This window comes from Humulus lupulus, chromosome X (genome assembly GCF_963169125.1).
Source record: "Humulus lupulus chromosome X, drHumLupu1.1, whole genome shotgun sequence".
Taxonomy (NCBI): Eukaryota; Viridiplantae; Streptophyta; class Magnoliopsida; order Rosales; family Cannabaceae; genus Humulus; species Humulus lupulus.
In genome coordinates this window covers 188,672,631-188,697,674 of record NC_084802.1, presented here as the reverse complement: position 1 = coordinate 188,697,674, position 25,044 = coordinate 188,672,631, and the positions used below count along the sequence as shown (strand labels likewise).

The 25,044-nt window shown below is 33.5% G+C and overlaps 1 protein-coding gene across 1 annotated transcript; it reads left to right on the top strand.

Annotated features, from left to right (window-relative positions):
• The first annotated feature begins 16,275 nt into the window (after positions 1–16,275).
• Positions 16,276–18,328, top strand: LOC133804171 (class V chitinase CHIT5a-like). Its single transcript, XM_062242340.1, has 2 exons — positions 16,276–17,953; positions 18,034–18,328. The coding sequence occupies exons 1-2, from the start codon at positions 16,339–16,341 to the stop codon at positions 18,063–18,065; spliced, it is 1,647 nt and encodes a 548-aa protein (XP_062098324.1). The 5' UTR covers positions 16,276–16,338; the 3' UTR covers positions 18,066–18,328.
• The last annotated feature ends 6,716 nt before the right edge of the window (positions 18,329–25,044 follow it).

Here is a 25,044-nt window from a genome sequence, read left to right as displayed (position 1 = left end):
TTATAACGTTGCCATCAGGGCAGCAAAGGTGAATGAGTTCATGGGGTTGGTACAGGGCAGTATGATAGTTACTGAGTATGCCCTGAAGTTTGATAGGCTGGAAAAGTTTGCACCAGACTTAGTGCCTAAAGATGCGGCCAGACAGGACAATTTTTTTCAAGGGCTTAATGCTATGTTAGCCCGAGATGTGAGGATTACATCAATACCTGGAGAGACGACTTATGCCTAGCCTGTTGAGAAAGCTCTTACTGCTGAGGAGGTAGAGAATAAGATATGGAGGGAGAACGCTACGAGACGGGATGTTTGCAGGGCAGTGCCTCCATATACAGGGTCTGGTAGGGGCGAAGGCCCCGGCGATCAGAAAAGGAAGACCCGTGACACCTCAACCACTGTTGTTCTTGATAGGAGGTGGTGAGGCATGGAGGAGTTATCCACAGTGCACAAGGTGCAGGAAGCGCGATCTGGGCGAATGCCGGGCCATGGCTTGATACTTGTGTGGGTTGGTTGGACACCTAAAGAAAGATTGCCTGACACTGAAAAAGGAGGTATCAAGGAAGGTGGACAGCTTGACTCCAGCTCGAGTGTTCACCTTAATGCAGGTAGAGGTCGAGGCTAGTCCCTCAGTAGTGATAGGTCAGCTTTCTAGCGCTGGCTCTTCATATACTGTATTGATTGACTCTGGTGCTACACATTCGTTTGTTTCTACTAAGGTAATTGATAGATTCTGTAGACCTAGTGAGTAGTATACTTCGGGGTTTGGGACTATACTGCCTACAAGGAAATTGGTAGTTTCTAGGAGATGGATTAGGGCACTACCAGTGATGGTGGATAGTAGGGAACTATCAGTAGATTCGATTGAGTTGAGTATGGAAGATTTTGACATGATTTTGGGAATGGATTGGCTAGTCAGATATCGGACCACTATAGATTGCAGGAAGAAGATGGTGACTTTTGAGCTTGAGGGTGAGGACCCCTTTGTTTTCGTAGGTACTATGCATGGACCCCGTGTTCCTATGATATCGACACTGAGGGCTAGGGACCTATTACAAGGTGGTTGTATAGGTTTTCTAGCTAGTGTTGTGGATACCACTAGAGTTATGCTAGTGGGGTCGAGAGAGACTAGATTGGTATGTGAGTTCTTAGACATGTTTCCTAAGGACTTACCGCGATTACCACCACAGAGGGAGATTTGATTCATCATCGAGTTAGTGCCGAGTACAGAGCTAGTGTCGAGGGGCACAATATAGAATGGCTTCGACAAAGTTAAAGGAGTTGAAGATACAATTGCAAGAGCTTCTGGCTTTGGGGTTTATCAGACCCAGCTTCTTGCCATGGGGTGCTCCAGTTTTATTTGTGAAGAAGAAGGATGGGACTCTGAGAATGTGTATGGACTACAGGGAGTTGAACAAGTTTACAATCAAGAATTGATACCCTTTACAAAGGATCGATGACATGTTCAATCAGCTGCAGGGAAAGACGGTATTTTTGAAGATTGATCTTCGATCAGGTTATCACCAGCTGAAGATCAAGGACGAGAATATTCCAAAGATGGCCTTCCGTACGAGGGTGTTCAAGGACTTCTTGGATCAGTTTGTGATTGTCTTCATCGACGACATCTTAGTTTACTCCAGTTCAGAGGCAGAGCATGAGCAGCATCTCCGACAAGTATTACAGAGATTGAGGGAGCATCGGTTGTATGCTAAGTTTAAGAAGTGTGAGTTCTGGCTACCAGAAGTGACATTCCTTGGACATATTGTTAGTGGAGATGGGATTAAGGTAGATATAACCAAGCTAGAGGTAGTTAGGATTGGCTGAGGCCAAGGAATGCCTCGGAGGTTAGGAGTTTCCTTGGGTTAGCAAGATATAATAGACGGTTCGTGGAAGGATTTTCAAAGATTGCCTCACCGATGATGGAATTGACACGGAAGAATCTGAAGTTCACTTGGTCAGACTAGTGTGAGGGTAGCTTCCAGGAACTGAAGCAACGATTGATTACCGCTCCTGTATTGAGTCTTCCTTCGGAGGGAGGAAAGTTTGTAGTGTATTGTGACACATTGAGATTGGGGTTAGGATGCGTACTGATGCAGAATGAGAAGGTTATTTCCTATGCGTCGCGACAATTGAAGAAATATGAGCAGTGATATCCTACCCATGCTTTGGAATTGGTAGCGGTGGTATTTGCACTGAAGTTTGGTGACATCACTTGTATGGAGAAAAGTGCGAGATATACACCGATCATAAGAGTTTAAACTATTTCTTCACCCAAAAGGACTTGAACATGTGACAGAGACGTTGGTTGGAATTGGTGAAGGATTATGACTGTGACATCTTTTACCACCCAGAGAAAGCCAATGTAGTAGCAAATGCATTGAGCTGGAGAGGCCCAGGACAACTATTTAGTTCGAAGAAGATATTGAAAGAATTGGTAGAAGAGATGATGAGGGTGAGGATAGAACTAGTTCTGGGCCGGTACTTTATAGTCTACCCTCGTGGAGAGGATAAGAGATGGCCAGATGGATGATGCACAATTGTAGGAGGTTAGAGGGAATGTCCTAGTTGGAGTGGCTAAGGATTATTCTATTTTAGAGACTGGTTTTCTATGGTACAAGGATCAAATCTGTGTTCTGATGGATATGAGTATTAGATGAGAGATACTTGATGAATCCCATACTACACCATACTCACTCCATCCAAGCACCGCAAAGATGCATCAGGATCTACGGACTTTATACTGGTCGCCTAGGATGAAGAAGGATGTAGTTGAATACGTGGCCAAGTGTTTAACCTGTTAGCAGGTGAAGGATGAGCATCAGCGACCAACGGGGTTGTTACAGCCTTTAGGTATTCCCGAGTGGAAGTGGGAAGAAATTACCATGAATTTTGTGGGAGGTTTACCCAGGACAGTGGGGCTACATGACTCGGTGTGGGTGATAGTGGACAGATACACCAAGTCAACTAACTTTCTACTAGTGAGGATGACCTATACTATGGATCAGTATGCAGAGCTGTACGTGAGGGAGATTGTACATCTCCATGGGATTCCTAAATTTATAATATCGGACCGGGATCCCATATTTACCTCCAAGTTTTTGGGTGGTTTGCAGAAGGCTATGGGGACTTAGTTGAAGTTCAGTACAACCTTTCATCCTCAGACAGATGGACAGTCTGAGAGGACAATTCAGGTATTGGAAGACATGCTTAGAGCGTGTGTGTTGGACTTCGAAGGGTCTTGGAGTAAGTACCTTCTGTTGATTGAGTTTTCGTACAACAACAGTTATCGATCAACAATTGGAGTAGCTCCATACGAGATGTTGTATGGAAGGAGATGTAGATCGCCCATTCATTGGGATGAGATGGGTGAGAGAAAATATTTGGGACTGGAGATGGTTCAAAAGACTAACGAAGCTATTGAGAAGATCCAAGCTCGAATGCTCGCATCGCAGAGCATACATAAAAGCTATGCTGATCCTAAGCGTAGGGACGTGGAGTTCCAGGTAGGGGACCAAGTGTTTCTACGAGTTTCACCATTACGAGGGGTGAGGAGTTTTGGTAAAAGGGCAAGCTAAGCCCTAGATTCATAGGACCTTTTGAGATCCTGGAGAGGATCGGATAGGTAGCCTAGAGATTGGCTCTACCACCGTCGTTATCAGTAGTTCAAGACGTATTCCACATCTCTATGCTACAGAAATACGTCTCAGGTACGACTCATGTATTGAGATATGAAGATCTGGAGTTACAAACAGATTTATCGTACGAGGAGCGACCAATTCAGATCTTAGACAGAAAAGATAAAATTTTGAGAAACAAGATGATTCATCTAGTAAAAGTCTTATGGAGGAATAGCAAGGTCGAAGAAGCGACCTGGGAGCTTGAGCCAACTATGCGGGATCAGTATCCCGAGTTATTCAGGTAAATTTCGAGGACGAAATTCTCAGTAGGAGGGGATAGTTGTAACGACCCAAAAATGCTAATAGGATTAGAGCCTTGATTAGCGTGTCGGGAGAGCATAATTGGATATGTATTTGATTATGTGATTTAAATGCATGGTTGTGTATCATGCATGATATATATGATGATGTGAATATATTATAAGCATGTTTATGAGTATTAGATATGCATGTGGGTCCTTTATTGTTTATAAGGGCATATCTATAATTTGGCCCATTAGGACATAAATGAAATTATATGTGATAAATGGTTGAGACCACATTATTATGTGGATATATTTGCAGTACACGGCTGAAGACAATCCTAGTAAGCGGAATAGCGAAATAGTCACAACAGGGTTTAATACCCAGCTCAGGGAGAGAATAAGGGTATTTTGAGAAGTTTAATGTATATTTGGGGTTTATTGAGTAACGGATATGTATTTGGTAATTACTTGGACACGCCGGGATTAATTGAGAATTGGTAGGATGACTTGAGGTACTAGCAGGAATCGGGAAATGACCATTTTACCCTTAAAGGCTATTTGAGGGCTGGGAATGCTTGAAGGCAAATTAGTCTTTTTGGGTTAAGAATATATACAGAAACCTTAGGAATTTATCAGAACCATCAGGAAGAATTCTCAGCACATTTCCTCCCTCTCACTCACGTACTCTCTCACCCCCTCTCTTTGTGTCTTGAAGCTAAGGAAAACAGAAGAAAAAACTCAAGGTCTCTAAGTTGGGTTTGAGCTGGGAGAAACTGGGGAATCAAAGCTAGGTCTAGCCAAAGAAAACTCTGAGGATCAAGCTTCTAATTGAGGTAAGGTTTCAAGTCCCCATTTGCTGGATTTTTTTTTTTTTGCTGAATTGTAGCAAGAACTCAGAGCTTGCAGGAGAATGGTTTCTAAGGCTGATTTTGGGTGTTTGAGGAGAGTAAGGAATTGTTTATAGGCTAGATATGATGTTAAGGCTATAAGGATGGGAATTCTGGGCTAAAATCTGAGTTTGGCTGCTGATTTGGGGTATCAATTTGAGGTAAGGCTTGAGGAAAAATGCTGGAAAGGAAGGATTTTCTGGGTTTGAGAGCTCGGGTTGCGGCCCTGTTCTTCAGGCACCGCGGCCTGCGTTCTTGAAGAAGCTGGGGTGCCTCAGTTTCACCAGGCACGCCGTGACCCGGGGGGTGCAAGTCGCGGCCCGTGTCCTCCTGCAGGGAGGGCTAGGTCTCTGACTAAGGCGCGGGTCACAACCCTTAAGGGCAAGTCACGGCCCTAAATGGGAAATTAAGGGAAGCCAAGGTTTTAGGCTCGGGGATTCAAACCTAAGCGCTCAAGACGAATTCTACTACCTGGTTTAGTAGAATTCGAGGTCCCGATGGCTAGTATTTGTTTCCTAAACATTGATTTGGATTGGAGATTTATAATTATCCATTGTTATATGTGACTAGGAATATCTTTAAGGCTCAATATTGAGGATCGTGCTCGAAACCGTTCTTTATCCAACGCTCGAGATTCGAGGTAAGAAAACTGCACCCATGTGGTTTTGAAAGGGACTGAGATTCCCTATAACTGAACGTATGTGTGTTCTATAACCTATATGATTATTATGTAAAATATGAAAGAACGACCTAAGATTGTCAAGGGCTGATGATAAGCGTACTGAACACAGCTCGGCCTAAGCGAGCCGGGATCAGCTATATAACCAGAGGGCTTGGACTAAGGGCGCCGACACCTAATTGTTTGTATTATTGATCATGATATGTGTTGAAAGTATATGTTTATCGTTGTCTAGCTTTATATTGGTAATCTGGTGATTAGTTGAACTGATTGGATTAAAGATGATTACATGCTCTTGTTGCTATTCATGTTTGTTGTTGTTTATGGTTTTCTTGCTGGGCCTGGGCTCATGGGTGTTGCATGGTGCAGGTGAAGGCAAAGGGAAACTATGCCAACCATGAGTTGGATAGCTCTAGGGGCGGAGTGTACATCGATAGCTGCTCGACCGTCACGGCCGAGGGAATTTACAGAAATTAGAGCTCTAAACTATATTTTGCCGTTAGACTGGCTAATGTTGTATCAGTTTTTTAGAGTTGTCTTTCGTCATGTAAATACTATTTTTGGGATCCCATGTATCAAACATTTGTTTAATTGAAAATCAACCGTTTATGATCAAAATCTTTTCACCCTAACCTGCTAGTTGACTTTAGGATCACATTTATGTTCAAAAGACTTGATTAGCAAGTCTCACACTATTTTAAACACACAATGTAAAGGTCTTGTTTATCCAAGGCGTTACAACTTGGTATCAGAGTGGTCTAGGTTTAAGGGTTCCTGAAGAATAGCTGGGCATGTACACTTGCCGCTAAAGACAAGCTCGACTCAGGGTTTGGTAACCATATATGTGATTATATGCTTATATTACGCATAGATGAACATGAACAGTTTGATATCAAGGAATAAGAATAATAATATTCATCTTTGAGATCAAGAACTCATGTCTAGGGTTTCGAAATAAACCTTAACCTAGAAAGAAACTACTCCATCTCAAACATAATCAAAATCATAATTCAAAATCATAGAGTTTAAGAAGAATAAGAAAAACTAGAATATTGATGTAGATGATCAATTCTCCTTCTCTCTCAATTTCTCTCTAAGTCTAAGTCTCTCGAAAACGCAATTAAAATTTATCTTAGAATTTCCCCTAATCTCCTTTCTATAGTCCCCTTTAACTACATTTAAATTTAAAAATTAAAAACTGAAAACCGACGTAGGTCGTGGCCTGGGATATTCACCGCCACCATCAACATATTATCACACCTATATACGAGTGTATGCCATATCCTATAGTATCCACCGTCGTGGCCTCAAAGATTGGAAAACTCCTAGGTCGCGACCTCAATGTGCTTTTATTTCTCTTCAATTCCTCAGCCGCTACCTAGATTTTCCTCTGCTCCAGGTTCAAGCCTCGGGTATAGGGACTACCAAAATACTTCACACTTCTTATTAAACTCTATTTTCTTAAGTCTTCTTGTCTCCCATCAACCATCTAACCACAAATTACGTGAAATTTGTAAATTTAATCCTCATAAAATATATTGTAGCCTTAAAATCAAAGTCTCATAAAACGAAGTTATAAGCACTAAAAATATTAAGAATTAACATTATCTAAGTGAGAAAGAATTAAAAATATAGAATCTAAAATGTCCTTATGAAGTGCAGATGCAGAACAATTGCTTTGTGCTCTTATTTGTAGCCCAATTTGAAAGAAGTTGAAAATGAGCTCACTGAGAACAGAGGCAGACTAAACTTGTCATTAAGCTCATAGCATGATTTGAAATAAGAGAAAATAAGTGGGAAAGAGAATTAGAAGGATGGATACATGGACCAATCAAAATGAGTCTTTCTATTCCCTTTCTCGTTACTTTCTCTATAAATAGTAGATAATGGATTCATTTTAGGGGACCTTGGATTCATTTTATTGCTTGATTGCGGATTGTAGAGAAAGAATCGGAGACTAACTTAAGCATCGGAGAACCTTTTTGCAGCTACTCCCCATTCGGTTCACTCTTTCAATTCTGTAAAAGAATACATTTATATTATTAATTTAGTCAATAGAATGTGTAAAGAACTGATGTACTTCATCAACTAACAAGAGAAAGATGAAAATTTAACAGGGTTGAGAAAATTATTGTTTTGGGAAATATTTTGACCAAACAAATATGTATCTAAAAAATGATATTATTATAACTTGTTTCTACTTGTTACAATAATGTTGTTCGTTGAATACTAAATAATATTATAATATGCATGATGAAACTCTATTATTTTTAGGAAAATTTACACAAAATGTCAATTTTGGCTTTAATATTTCAATTTTACTTTTACATGGTAATTTTAACTTTTATACAGCATCCTCTTTTTTATTTATATTTCTTTATTTTTTTTTAATTTCTCATACATTATTTGGTCTATAAGTCTCCACAACTACATCCTTGTCATATACAGTTTTGTCTACACATCATATAGTTTTTATTTTACTATTCTAAAAATGAAAGTGAAGATTTTTTTTATAAATATAATAGTTGGAGCAAACCTATGTTACACGTGTAGAAACAAAATTTGGTTACACTTGTAGAAATATATTTTGGTGAGATATATGCATGCATTAGGTGTCACCATAATAGTTTTCCATACAAAAATATATACATGATAAGAAAAACAATTGCCTCTTCCTACATTTTTTTTTTTGAAAAAGATGGATTTTATTAACAAACATCTTGCACCAGTACATCCATCACACTAGAGGCAATATCCTCTTTAAACATCATACGATCAGCAACAATAGGCGATGCTCGTGCAAGAGCATGAGCAACCTATTAGCAGAACGCTTAATAAACCAAACAGAGACATTTTGACACTCCTTCAGCAGAGATTTTGCCTCTTCCTACTTAATACATGTAAAAGTAAATAAATAAAATATGTCCATATTTTATATAATAATGGTATTTCACCAATAAGGATAGTTTTTCATTATAAAGCCTAAATTGTTTCCGTGCATGCATGCCTCATCTATTTTAGTTTATGGATGTTTGTGATTGACTAAATGTCACCTTCTTGAATGAGAAACAATAGCATGTGATTGACTAAATCCTTGCTTTTGGTAATATTTTCATGGTTGGTTAATTTAGTAATAAGACATATTATCAACCTTTTTATTTTAGTTTTTAGTATATTTGTTATTAATTTAATTGAAGTTTTTTAAGTATATTTTTAATTTTAGTTTATATTTAATATATATTGAGTTGTTTGTTAGTTGTTTTTGTGTTGTTTTTTTTCAGTTGTTTAAATTTATGTATAATTGTTTTCACGTTGTTTTTTAGTTGTTTAGATTTATGTATAGTTGTTTTTACATTGATTTTTAGTTGTTTTAAGTTTATATATAGTTGTTTTGTTGTTCTGTTGATGTCTAACTGTTGTTTAGTTGTTTCAGATATATTTTGATATTTTTTATAAAAAAAAAACATGTTAGTATGTAATGGGTTGACTTTTAGTTGTTCTTCGTTTGTTGTTTTTAAATGTGTGTAGTATGAAGTGAGTTAATGTTTAGTTGTTGTCTTATTGTTGTTTTTGTGTTGTTTAGATTTTATGTATAGTTGTTTTCATGTTGGTTTTTAGTTGTTTAAGTTTATTTATAGTTGTTGTGTTGTTGTTTAGTTGTTTGCAAATATATTTTAATTTTAAAAAAAAAACAGGATTAATGTTTGTTGTTTTTTAGTTGTTTCATTAATATTGTACTTTTGTAAATATAAAACTTTAAAAACGTATAATCTGAAAACTTATTAGACTATTGTGTCCCACATAGAATAAGTGTAAGAATATTGAACCATTAATAAGAACATGTATAACTCCATTAATCACCAATTGGTTTTTAGATGGAGCTTCATGATTCTTGTCATAGTATCAAGAGCCAATTCCCTAGCGGGCATTTGATCCACACCGATCCAAAAAGAGTGACTCAAACCGCAAGAGATCCGCATAGTGCAAAAAAGACACTTGAGATCTGAGATCCGCATAGTGCAAAAAAACACTTGAGATCCAAAAAAAATAAGCGAGCTGAAAAAAATACCACTTGTGATCAGGTGATTCAAGATTTGTGAGCGAAAAATCGACACAATCTTAAGGGGGGATATTAGACTATTGTGTCCCACATGGAATAAGTGTAAGAATATTGAACCATTAATAAGAACATGTATAACTCCACTAATCACCAATTTGTTTTTAGATGGAGCCTCATGATTCTTGTCAAAACTTAAGGTAGTATTTTTGAAGAAAAAAAATCAGAGACAGTAAAATTTAAAAAAAAAACACCAAAAAATGTATATTTTTTAAAAACCCCTAATTTGTATGTTGTTTGTGTCGTAGTTAACAAGATAGTACATAAATTTTTAGTTGTCGTATAGGAATAGGATACTAATTGCGAGTAGTTGAGCGACAATTTTGATCTTCCCGCTCTTGATGCCTTTGTTTTAACCATGACGATTTGTTACCCAATGTAGAAGACTGAAATGAACAATTCAATAGCATAAAATTTGAGATTCTGTGTTTTGAAAGGAAACATATTATAAGGAATTTAAAATATTTAAACTATTATATAATATCCTATTAATTGAAAAACAGCATCATTGATTTGAAATGTATTATATATATATATATATATATATAAGTGGAATTGGCGTTTATGACTGCTGCATGTAAGTCCCCAATCAATTTTTTTGGACACAATAGTCCCTCTCGTTAGTGTTTTGTTGCCTCTTAATTATTGGGTCAGTTAAATTCTCACTCAACATACACATGTTTAAAATTATTGGTCCAACTCATTAATTAATTTAAAACATCGTTTTAATTGATTTAAAAAAACTAAAATATATTTTTAATTAATAAAAAATATATAAATTCATTTGAACGTAATATTTATAAAAATAAAATAAAAACTTAAATCATGTTTTCTTGTCTTCAATATCACCATCTTCAACCACTCTTTCATTGTTTAAAAATTTCACGGATTTAATAATGTAAAAATTAAGTCCAGTACTCATTTTAATATGGTCCATTTAATTTATACCTACATTTTAATACTCTTTCTTTTATAGCCAGTTTTATAATTGATGTCCTAATTATACCCATTCTTCTATTCAAAAGACTAGTACGCAAGTTTTCACTTTCTCACTCTTAAGACTCATCATCTTCTCCATCATTCTGACATTGCCATCCACCATTGATCCCACCCACCGGCGTCGCCAACCACCACTAAGCATAGCAGATTCATTCAAGCTATGTGCACACATTGTTTCATAACGCTATGTCTTCATCCAAGCAATATATACATTCCTTGTTCTCTTTGGATATAGTGTGCTAGAGTTAATGTTAGGTAAGGGGATTTGTAGTTTTCAATAGTTTTGATTCATTTTTTTCTAGTATACCACTGTTAATTTTAATGTTTTTACATTTCATGGTTTTGATTGATGGTTTAATGGATTGTTTATTAATGAATTATGTGGTGCAGTTCATGTGTTTTGATAAAATTCTTCAATCAAAACATTGTGTATTATTAATTGTGTTTGATGAAGAGAACTATGTGGTCAATGATATTTTTGGAAGTGTTGTGATAAAAATTGGTAAAATTAAACTAAATATATTTATTTAGAGAGTAATTTTAGTTAAGTATTCTGGCTAATTTTCAACTTATCCCTCTAATAATTGTCATTTTTCCTCGTCTAACAAAATCTCATATCATTACACAAACGAATTAAAATTAATCTAGCCAAAAACACCACAAACCCATCTGAGACTCAAAAAATAATTCAAAAGAGACCAATCAACCAACACCATAAACATTTCTCAAAGTATGAAAAAAATATAGCATAAGAGATCAATCAACCAAGGAAAAATTTAGATCAGATTCTCGCACAAAGTTAGCCGAAAATATTACCCAAACAATTTCCATTGTTAATTTAAAAATTGAAATACCAAATACAAAAAATCATAGATCTATTATCTAAAAAAAATCAATGACCTACACCTTCGGCCTCGATGAATCTCTCCAGCTAAGTTGAAGATCTGTGAACCCAACAACCTCCTTCATTCACAAGCTCTCCCCCACCAAATCTATCCATTGTAACTCTCCTCTGCCACAGCTTTTGTCTGATTTTGTTTCTTCTCCATCTTTGTTTTTTGGTCTTCTTCTCTCTACTTGTACAGGTTACAGCATTGGGAAGAAGAGAGGCAGGCGGTCCTGGGAAAACTTGAATGGGGATTTTTATTATTTAAATTTATTTTTTTATTATTTCATAAATAATTTTTAAATTTTGTATTAATTGGACTAATAAATTTTTGACACGTGTATGCAGAGTGAGCATTTAATAGACCCAATAACAGTGAAAATCTAAGTTGGTGTTTGGTTGCAAAACAAAAATGAAATAGTAATAGGAATGTTAATAAGAATGGAAATGAATTGAATTTTAATTCTTTTGTTTGATGGGACTTTGAAATCAATATCAGAATAATAATTATTATGTTTGAAAATAGAATGAAATGGAATGGAATAAAATTTATATTATTTTAACTAAAATATATTTATTTTTATAAATGATTTTTAATCAAATTATTATTTTTTAATATTATATTTTATTATATACCAAATTATCATTTTTATTCTAAATCATATTTTTTTTTTATTAAACTATCCTTATAACCAAAAATATTTTTGGAGAAAAAAGTACAATAAAATATCATTAATACTTAAAAATTGAACTTAATTGAAAGATAGTATTTTTTTTATTAAAAAATTCATGAAATCTAATTTTATTTTAAATCTTAGTATATATATATCAATTTTAATAATTTGAAATTAATGTTATATTTTAAATAAGTTAAAATTTTAACCTGGCTTCTTAAAAATATATTTATATTATATACACATATATAATTTGAGCATATAATACATATACATAAATTGAAGATTTATCAATGGTTACTACCATAGGTGGGTATTAACAATTATGATGATTTGACAACATAGTGACTTGGTATAGCAAGTCACCAACAGGTAAATATTTTTTTTCTACATTAATTTTGAATTTAGTTTTTTTTTTGTTGTCATAATTAATGTTATTCCAACCAATGAGAGACACTAGCTATATTTAAAAATTGACATGCATTTAAAAAATGAAAATTTTACAATATTATATTTTCATAATAAATACACATATTTTATTAGGTAACCATTCCAAAAATTTGAAAAAATCAAAATTTATTTTTAGAAATATTAATTAACAACTATAAATATAAACCATTTATTTTAATCTAATGGTTAATATTAAAGTAACCATTCATGGGTAGTAACCATTAAGAGTCCACCCATACATATATATAATGTTTTTCTTATTTAAAAATTCACAAATTATACGTACACAAATTTGTAGAAAAAAAAAAGATATAATACCATTTCTATATATAACTTTATTATCACATTTTATTAAAAAAAATATTATATAATATATATATATATGAAAAAATGACTTATTTCAAATATAATAAAAATATTGTAAAAATAAAAAAAGAATCATAATGTAATTAATATAAGAATAATATTTTTTTAATAATATAATAATGTAAATGATGGAATTGAATAATTTTTCTATCTAATTTTGAGTGTAATAACAATTCCATTAAAATGTGTAATGACAATTCCATTGAAAACCCCTTTCCTATTTCAATTTACCAACCAAACAATGGAATGGAATAAAAAAGTATTTCATTTCATTTCATTCCATTCATTTCTCTTAAACCAAACACTACCTAACGGAATAAACTATTTCTATCACACAGTTTTAAAAGAACATAGACTTTAGTCACCAATTCTCCTATTATAATATTGTCATTTGTGGCAATATAGTTAATATTGGTGTATTATAATTTGTTTAATGTAAAATAATAATATAAACATAGTAGAAATATACTATAGAGAATGAATATGAGACAAAGAACAAGAGCATTCTTTTATTTCTTGAAGTGTATCATTACAAGATCATGGATTCGCTATTTATAGGGCAAGGACTATAAAGTACAGTAAATACAAAGTCGTGGGTTACATAGGTTACTAAGAACTAATACAGGTTATGGTAATAATGAAGAAAACTAATATGTAAATATTGATTAGAAGGTTGCATAGATATCCATATAGATAATATTATTTCATAACACCCCCCTTGGATGTCTTTTATTAGTATTGATTAAAATACAAAATTCAAGTGGTCTTACACAAATTAGGTATAAAACACTAAATAATTTCACATAGTGAAGATGCAAAATTTGACTTTTTGTTGTAGGCATTTAAATTTTTTTGTTTTTGGGTCCAAAGTGATACATTGAAGTATCTAAGGATGTCCAAAATGTTTGGGAGCTTGAAGGTGTTTAATACCACTTTTGAAAAGTTGAACCTGCCTAAGTAGCGTTGGAGGCGATGCATCGCCTAAAACCTTAGGGTTTTGGTGATGTATCACCTATAGACAGGTGACGCGTCGCCTGACGTTTTTGTACAGATACATGTTTTAAACTTTAAATGATGTGTTCAAAAGTTCTAATCTTATTGGTTGGACTTAATGACAGTGCCTACACGGTTCTCTTAGAAGATTGATAGACTTGAGCTCTCTTTCAAATCATCTCTAACCTCTTTCTCTCTCTCTAGCTTTCAAGATCATAAGTTTTCTCCAAGAAATTAATAAAGAAAATGCTTGTCTTTGTGCATTTCAAGGCTTGTTCAATCTCAATTCATTTTTCTACTAGAGAAAGCCTCAAGCATCCACTAAGAGCTAAGAAATAGAGAATTAATTTGGGCAATGATACATCTCATGTAAAAGTCTTGTTTTTTATTATCTCCATCAAAGGTCAAAAGTAGTGTTCTAACAAGGGTTTTGTTCTACAACTAGAGTTTGCAATCTCCATCTCAATCTTTTCTTAGACTCTATCAAGTATTTTTGTGTGTAGATTCTTATTATCTTGGCTGAATAATCTTACTCTCTCCCAACAATCAAGTTCTCTATTCTCTGAGACAAATCATCATGGAAGAATCATATTAGATTTCGGCTTTGAAATTCATGACACAAGGGATTAATTACTATTTAAGGGATTAAAAAAAATTGCATTATATTTATTATGTATTAATCACATGATTTTCTAAACGATATTTTGGCTTCTCTCTCGTGGAAGACGTAAATAAAATTAAAATGGTGTTATTTTGCTGTTCTTTTTAAAAATGAATGACACACTAAATGGCGTCGTAGCTGAAAGTACTTCTGGTCAGCGACTCAGCAAAACTGAATGTCCCCCCAACAGAAAACTGCACTAAGGGATCGTATCTCCTGAATCGGCTCATTTGACTTGTTATAATATTTATATATATATATATATATATTTATACGTGTAGTTGCCCACTTATATATATAGAGTTGAAGCAAAGAAAAGTTATTGGAACTTAGAGCCCATAAATTGTGGTGTATATATTATGACGTAACCCACAAGTGATCTCGCTGGAGCAGTTGAACACGTTGAACTAGGATGGGTACACACTTGGATATTATATATATATAACCACAATTATGGATTAAGTAATCATATTCTAAAGCAGTGCGCCTTTATTGAACAAAAGGACTTGTATATAATATATATGATATCACCAATTACGCAAAAGGCTCAAAGCATTCGAAACTTTGCTCAAGTGATATGATCATATTATTAGGAGCTACAAACAATGAGTTATGAGTAGACAGCACATGGGTTCACGATGACCTCTAAATTTTCATACATAAAAGTTGATGTATAAGCCTTAAAATAAGTCTAAACTGAAGTGGCAGTCTTCTCTTCTTTGTTATATTAATTGAAAACAATGTTGCGTTTATATTATTGGTTATAATAAACTTATGGTGAAGAAGAGTATTTGGTCAACAAAGACAGGTAGTACATGTCAATTATAATATGAGCACAAACTGATGAACCAAGTAAAGGTCGTTATTTGTTGCATAATATATACTCTAATAAATAAATATTGCATGATTTATGTATATTACACGAGTTTGATTTGAAAGGGGATTTTTTTTTTTTGTTATTATTTTGTGTATTGTGTATCTTTTTTTTTTCTTCTTAATTTCTCTCCATTAATTAACGTTGAAAACTATGTTGCATTATTGTATGTCAGGAATGTAATTGGTATGATGTCATGTCATCACCTGTGCCACAAGTTCACTGGTCCATAATCATAGATATTATTCATAGTGCATTCCCAGCTAGGTGGTAAGTGTCCAAACCACTTGTGCAAAGTTATAGTAATCTTCCTGGGATGCACTAAATTTTAGAATTTCATCTAATGTTATTAAGAAGAAAGAAAAAAAAAAACCAATCAAGTCACTTCAATGAAAGTTCTATGTACAATAGACCAAAAAAAAAAAGTCTCTCTCTCTCTCTCAATAAATTTGCTAAATTATATTCTATAGAGCTATTGTACATACATTGTCCAGCATAATTCCAGCAAAATGAAAAGTAGGCTTGATTTCTACTCATTTGATTATTTGGCTGATTGTGGTTGTTCTTTTATCTGAACCCCTCTCTCCATTCATTTCCCCTAGCCTAGGTGAGCTCCAAATATACACATAGGAAACTTTGACAACAAAATAATTACCTTCTAAGTTAACGATGTCAATGTTGACATTTCCTGTCGATACTACTACCACAGCTTTTGTACAACTATATAAGATAAACACAACACAATGTAATTGATAGCGATCGAACACAAACTAGGCAATTGGACAATTCAATTCCAAACATAAAACACAATAATCTCAAATATAAAAAAAAAAAATACTATGTTTGATCAAAGAACCAATATGGCTAGTCCAAAACTAATCATGCAGGCATGTCTAATCATTGTCCTTTTCCAATCCACAATTCCAATTTCAATGTCGTTTTCTTTACCAAGTACTTCCCATTCACATCGGCCACGTCATCATCCTTATCCTTACCCATCAGTACCCTCCTCTCCGGCTACACTTCCCATCCCGGTCGGCTCACCGGCACCAGCCTCGTACTCATTCCCTCCGCCAATATCTCCGGGTCCGGAGGAATCTCCGGCTGATATGTTCCCCCTGCCGGACTTTTCACCTGGACCAGCTCCCGAGTCGTTTCCATTTGTTGGCTTTTCACCTGGACCAGCTCCCGAGTCATTTCCATTTGTTGGCTTTTCACCGGGACCAGCTCCGGAATCATCTCCATTCGTTGGCTTTTCACCTGGACCAGCTCCCGAGTCATTTCCATTTGTTGGTTTTTCACCGGGGCCAGCTCCTGAGTCATTCCCTGTGGAACCCATTTCTCCAGCAGAACCTCCATTTCAAGTCGAATCACCTGTTCCGGGACCGGATTATCTCCCGCCGGCTCATAAACCACGCGTTTCCCACCCAGTTCGTCGACCACGAAGAGGAGTTAGAGCTGCGTATTGGCCTTCATTCGGGTCATTTCCAGCATCCTCCGTTGACACCTCCTACTTCAGCCATATCTACTACGCTTTCCTCTTACCCGATCCCGAAACTTATAAGCTCAACATTACGTCTCTAGACGTGACCCAGATACCCGAATTCATCAACTCCCTCCAAAACCAATACCCACCGGTGAAAACTCTCCTCTCGATCGGAGGCGGTGGGAACGACCCGACAGTGTTCTCGAAGATGGCGAGCAGAAGAAGAACCCGTAAAACTTTCATCCGGTCCACCATTGAAGTAGCCCGAAGGTACGGCTTCGACGGTGTTGACCTGGATTGGGAATTCCCTGCGAACGACGAGGACATGGAGAACTTAGCTTTGTTATACAAAGAATGGCGAAAAGCGTTGACTTTGGAGTCCAGGGCTTGTAAGAAGCCAAGGCTTCTTTTGACCTCAGCTGTATATTTCGCTTCGAGATTTCTGTTCGACAACTTGCGATCGTACCCGGCTAAAGTTATGGGTGAAAATCTGGATTGGGTCAGCCCGATGTGTTTTGACTACCACGGGTCTTGGGAAAACTTTACCGGGTTGCATTCCGCGTTTTATGACCCGAACAGTAATATTAGTACAGCGTTCGGAATCCAGTCCTGGATCAAATCGGGTATACCGGCCCATAAGATCGTAATGGGTCTACCATTGTATGGGCGGACTTGGAAGCTCGAGAACCCGGACGAGAATGGGGTCGGGGCACCCGCTGTTGGAGTCGGGCCAGGAGATGGTGTTTTGGTCTATTCCCAAATAGTTGAGTTTAACCAGAAGAATAAGGTTGTTCCTGTATTCGATAAGCAAGCGGTGTCGTTTTACTCTTACAGTGGAGATTCCTGGATTGGGTATGAGGATGTACCTTCTATTAGATTCAAGGTCCGGTTCGCAAGATCTATGGGCTTGGGTGGATATTTCTTTTGGGCCCTGGGCCAGGATAAGGAGTGGACCATTTCTAGACAAGGTGAGTTATATTCTTCTTTATAAAGTAAATACATATTGAGAATGTAAGCTAAATTTTTGTGTTTGTTTTTGGTTTGGCAGCTTTAAATACTTGGAACAGAAACAGATGGTGATTATCAATGGGAAATTTATATTTTACTTAATAAATTATGTACCAAAATTGTGGCATTAATAAGGTCGAAATTTCATGTACCTAGCTTGTTCGAAATTTCATATGTAACCAACCATCAAATGTTGTTCTTATAATATGTTATGAAATAAGGATCCATAAACAGAGGAGGAGCTTACTTCAATCTGATTGTTTGTGTAAGCTCCTCTTTACTTTGTATCTATGAGTATTACCCTATTCCAGGGGTCGATGAAAATTTTTATCTCATTATTGACTCAACTCACATATCAAGGCTGGTTCTAACTTTTTGGGTGCCTCTCAGAAAATTTAAAATAAGACTTATTTTTATCTTTTTAAAAAATTAACATTTATATATTATTTTAGTCACTCGTGTACTTTTGAGGTTTTACATCCTTCGCACGAGACAAACCTTTTTATACTGTAGTTTTTTATTTTTTTTATGGATTCACTTACTTTACTGGTGTAACAGATTTCGATACTATAAATAACTGTATTTAATTGATATTTTTTTTAATTTTTTAATAAATAAATAATGGAGTGGTTATTTTGAAAAGGGTGTCAATCCGGGTCACGGTACGATGATACGACACGATACGATTAAAGTAAACACGAATACGACACATTTAATAATCGTATTGTGTTCGTGTTATTTTGACACGTTTAATAATCGCGTCGTATTCGTGTTTACCTTAATCGTGTCGTGTCATAATCGTGTTGATCCGTTTAATAATTGTATCGTGTCATAATCGTGTCAGACACGATAACACGAATAATTTGCATAGGTTTTATGATTTTTTTCATATAGTTATGATTAATCGTATCATAATCGTGTTATCGTGTTCATGTCGTGTTGATCCGTTTAATAATCGTGTCGTGTTTGTGTTCGTATTTTTGACACGTTTAATAATCGTGTCGTGTTCATGTTTACCTTAATCGTATTGTGTCATAATTGTGTCGACACGAATCTGACACGTTTACACGAATTGTCAGCGCTAATTTTGAAGGGTAATAGGGTAAATTGATTTTATTGTTGGGATATATTTTGGCTTCACATGTATGTATTCCGATTGAATGTATTTGTATTATGTAGTTTTGCTTTTTTGTCGAGATATCCAAGTTACGGTGTCGTTTTTACGATATATCCGAGTATTAACTTTTAGGCTTTCGTTTGGATTTGGTGTGGTGGATTTCACCATTTTTTTTCCACTTAAAATTTGAGATTGGGAGAAATTTGTTAAGTAGGATTTTTTATTTATTGACCTTAACTTTCATTGTTCAATTAGTAATTTGTATTATGTTGTCTGTAATTGAAATTTTTAACATTGACTAGGGTTCTCTGAATAATTGAACTTGATATTGAGTGATGAACCCAACGTATAAATTTTGTTGGAGAACTTATTTTTGTATTGCCTGTGTTCGCTGCAAACACCATAAATTAAATCACAACTTATAGACTAAGGTCATCTCCAACTTTTGTATTCAAATCACCTTTTCATTATTTTAAAAAAAATATATTACAAAATACCCACTCCAACCGAACGATGCATCTATCTTCATTATCAAGATATATACTGTGCTCCTTCATTATTGAATGCAGCACTATTCATTTAACGACAAAAAAAATCTACCCAAAATACCCTTAATAATTCTATTTAATTACATTTATATCCTTTTATATATATATTATATGTTTTAATTATTTATTTTTATTAATATTTATGTTTTATATTTTAGTTTAAGAATTATATTATGCTAATAAATTAAATAAATAAAAGTATATATAACATGAATAAATAACAAAAATTAAAAACTAATAACTTATCAAATTTAAAATACGAAATGAAATTAAACATAATTAAACAACAACAACAATTTTTTTATAAAGAAAAAAAATAACAACAAAATAATTTTACTACCAACATAAACTTGATCATCACTTAATAACCTAGAAGATCATTATTAGATCATCCAATATCATTAAAATAATGACAAATACTATAAGAAGTATGTTGAGATGTTTGGCCTTGTTGAGATCTTCTTTGCAAAATTTGTTTATTTTTAAATGCTCACGTAGGATCGGATCGGTAATCAAATTTAAATCTTTACCTAAAATTTTATTTTCTGCTGGATACCATACCTAATTATCTTTTCTCATTTTGGATTTGTAGCATTTGAATTTGGTAATTTTGTTTCCTACACTCCTAGAAAAAATGGCTTTTACACTTCGGTTTTTAAGCTTGATTTACTTCGGTTTTCGCTAAAATTCGCAACCGCAGTAGTTCGGAACGAAGTAAAAAGTAGTTAAAAACCGAAGTAGAATCCCCACTTTGCCTTTTTGAGAATTTCAATAACTTGTCGTTGTTCTTCCTTTATAGTGTCAACAACAATTGAAGTTTGCTCTTCATTTTTCCTTTCTCCTTTTTCTTTCTTTACTCCAATTGGTTGTTAAGTAGAACAACCACCAACATTCACATCATTTATATTAAGAGAAAATGATGATAGTCCCGAAGATGCTGATGTTGGAGACTCTGTAGTAAGAGATTCTGATTGTGATGACACAAAGTGACTACTTTGTCTTTGAACGTATGGTGTCACATTGTTATGATCATCTCCAAAATTTTCAATATCTTTAAGGACAGGTCAAACATGATCGAATTTAAACATTTTTTTGTTAATTCTTATCTAATACAATATAAAAGGAAAATTAATGCTATACATTTAATAAATATAAGATAAAAACAAGAAACATCTAATATATACATACAATATCTTGTTGGGAAGCACCACTTGGGTTTTGATATTCAATTTGTCTTACGCATTCCCTCAATTTTCCAACTGCAGCTAGAATAAGTTGCATTCCATATGCACTAATTGATCATTTGTGAGAGGATAATGCTAATTTACAAAATTAGTGTATAATTATTGCTGTACTTTTCATTTTTTTAGTTTAGATGTAATGTTAATTTTTTTAAAATGTAATGTATAATTTTCATAATGCAGCAATTTAAGTTAAGTCCATTAATATTATTTTTAGTGTTAAAATTATCATTACTTAATTATATATGTTAATGTATAAAATTAATGTTTATTAATTAGTTAAATTATTTATTGATGATTAAAAAGAATAAAAAAAAGTTTTTGTTTTTTTGAAGTAAAATTTAAAATAGTATTTGGAGATGAAATAATAATTTAAAGTGAAAAATATGAAAAAATGAAGATAAAATTAATTTTAAATGAGGTTATGGTTGGTGATGACCAAACTAATTTTAATGATTCACCATCTCATTGCACAACTCAGACTTTATATGTGTCCTCTGTATAAAATCTATTTAATAGTTGAGCTTGGTTGTGGATAAAAACAAAAAGTGAGAGTCCTCGACCATCTGTTCAATTATTTCACAGTAGACTAAAGATGAAACAAAAAGCAATACAGGTATTACTTAACACCCATCTTATTCTCTCTTTTTTTTCCATTATTTTGTTAGTGGCATATATATACACATAGGATAATTTTATTGTTTTATAGGGGCTTCATTTTAAGTCTTATAAGAGGGGTTCTCAGTATTTTTTTATCCGTGAACAGTTTTTGGCACGATTTTTTTTTATAACCATGTATATTGTAGTTATTTATAATAAATTATTTTTTGGACCATATTATTTGTAAATTTGTTCAAATAGGTCCATAAACTTAATTTTGATCAACAAAAAAATAAATATAACTACACAATTGTTAGGCAAAATGATTGTGTTTTTGTTCTAAATTGTTAGTTTAGTGAATTATTTGTGATTTTAATTCAAAAAACTTTGATTAAAATTAGCTTTAGGAGTCTATTTGAATTATTTTACACAACACATGGTCAAAAAAGTAATTTACTAAAACACAAAATTCAAACAAGTAACGGGATAAAACATAAAGTCTAACATGTTTTTTTTAACTAATAATATATTAATATACAATTATATATATCCAAAAAAAAAAAAATTAGGGCTCCTATTTTTTGAGCCGTTTCGTAGCCTCACTTGCCGACAATGGTACTACTACACCGTACAATAACACCAATCTCATTTTTCTTTTCAAACAAAAACAAAATCAACGAATCTATCAATTTTGTTCCATCTTACTTCCTGGCAAAAAAATCCTAATTCCCATGGACGTAATTAATTTATTTTTGCCAAAAAAAAAAGTTAAATGAGTTTTACCATTTTTAAAATTGAATATATCACTTATATTTGCTTACATAACATATGTATGGCTTAAAAAATCTATATTAAAGTTGGTTGATTTGTCAAACAAGTTTTAATTTTTTTTAATTTTGTTTACATCCCTAATAATAATAATGACAGCTTTGGTTCACAAAAATTATAATACTATAGTATACTTTAAGTATAATATTATAATATTAGATTGAATAAACAAAATTAAACAAAAACATTAAATGAGTTGCTGATTTGTAAATAATAAATTATAATCAAACAAATTATTTACAAAGTTCTAAAATTTTATCTTGTAAATAATATAGATGAAGATGAGAGAATATCTTGCCACTTAGGGCTAGATTAAGTGGTGTAAGTTTCTCTCATTCATTAATTCAAAATATACACTCAAATATTACACAAAGTGACGTGATATATTTTTTAAAACAATAGGTCTCAGTTTTGATAAATGTGATTGGCTAGACTAAACTGCTATGTCGTTTTTTTATTATTATTTTTTGTTCTGTAGTTTGGCATATGTATAACGACAGTTTCACATTGACGCTAATGGAGTCTTAGCATTAGTTTCACACTAACGTAGAAATAGGAACCAAAGGCAACATAAGCATAAGCGTCAGTGGCTCAACTAACGCTATTAACTTTAGCGTCAATATGACGCTAAAACTCAATTTTGTTGTAGTGAGTGAAATAATTAGTTTCAATAAAATTATATGAATTAAGACTACAACTACTCCAAGTACCAAAATGTTATTATCCTTTAATTTTTTTTTTTTTAATCAATGTATATATCTCCTCAAATTTTAAGATATATAGTTCTAGGCATTAATCGTAGGTGCTAAGGTCGCCCTTTGTTGCTAAAGCTAGCACACGCCACACGGCACAAGAAAAGTACGGCGTCGTTGGGATGGCCTATCCTATTCCTAATTCAGTTCTCATCTATACTCCTTGGTATAACATATTCTCAGTAAAGTATTCATCTAAAATTTGACCAACGCTCGTAGGCCAATCCCCATCTTATTATCCTTCAATACAACAATTCTGTAGGTTTAGTGATTTTCGTGGGTAATTATATATAGGAATCAATCGACTCTTATCAAGTTTTTGACTTATAACTAACATAACAAACAAAAGAATATATATATATATATTTTTTTGGTTTATCAATTTTACAAAATTATTTGCCATATATATATATATATATATATATATATAGGGAAAGACTACAATACATCATTTTTTTTTTGCAACACCGATGCATCTTTTTTCTATTTCGACATCTGAATAGTTATAATTTAAAAAAAATTATATGACAGTGTACATTGTAGGTATTTAGAATATCCTGCAAATTTTCAAGAAATTCTGAATAGTTTACGAAGCCAAAAACAGAGTTCAAACTGTCAAATTTTACACGCGTACACAAAAAAACAGGCACGCGTGCAACAAACATTTTAGACGCTGTTTCGATACCATAATTTATTCATAATTTCTTGAAAATTTGTAAGATGTTCTATATAGCTATAATGTACACCATCATATAAAAAAATTTGAGATTATAACTATTCAGGTACCGAAATAGAAAAATGATACACCAGTATTGTAAAAAAAAAGAATGCGTTATAATCGCTCCCTATATATATATATATAAAAACAAAAGTTGGCTCCATTTTCAGCAATGGCCGAATGATTAAGCACTAATGCTGTATGTATGATGATACCCTAATTAAGGAGCAGATCTGCAGTTAATATATTATTATTATTAATCAATCTGTCTCTTTCTCTCTCTCTCTCTCATAATAACAAGAAGAAGAAGAAGAAGTAGTGTAGAACATGTAGCCAGCAGAGCAAGGACAAAGTGGCCATAGATTTGCGCCATAATATTCTGAGGAGAGCCGAACAAAGACACATATCACATTGTTGTGTGTGTGTTTTCTTCTTCTTTATTTATTCATCTAAACCTAATTATATTTATTTCTCTCCCTCGACATTATTACTTAAACTTAACTTGGCATACATACATAAATAAATATATTTATAATTAATGTACGCTGTTCTCCTTTACTTTACTTTACTTTACTTTCCTTAAATCATGCCAAGCTCAAAGTCATGTGACTCCAAAAGGTGAGAAAAAGTAAGAGGGAATCTCAAGATTTTGCACCCAACATGAATCTTCCCCCTGTGTTTATTATATAAATATAATAATAATATTAATAATATTGCATAGTGTGTGGAGAGAGAAAGATAAGAGGGCATTGGTTAATCATGCCCACTTGATTGTTAATGGGTGGTCAAATTATGGTGCTTGGATAGTCATAAACAACTTCATTGGGTTTCTTGTTAGGATATCATCCAGATAATAGTTGCTTGATTCTCCAACATCTGGCTCTAGAAGCAACTACAAACCAAGCTAAACTATACACATCTTAACTGTAGCTACCTTTTTTAAAATGATATATATATATATAAAAAAAAAATAACCTATATATATACACACTTGATTACAACTTCATAAAAGCACTATCCCACTAATAATAATGGGTTGTTTCTTTTTATTTTTCTTAAAAAAAAATACCCCCCTAAAAGTATGTACTTATTAATAACGTACATGTGCTGATTGATCATGGCTAATTAAGTTTTTTTCTTTTTTTTCGTCTCACTTTTCTGGTCAAACCCTTTTGTTGAAATTTGTAAACTCGGCAATATGTACATGCAACTAGGACTGATTATTCTTCTTAAGCATGCTTTAAAAG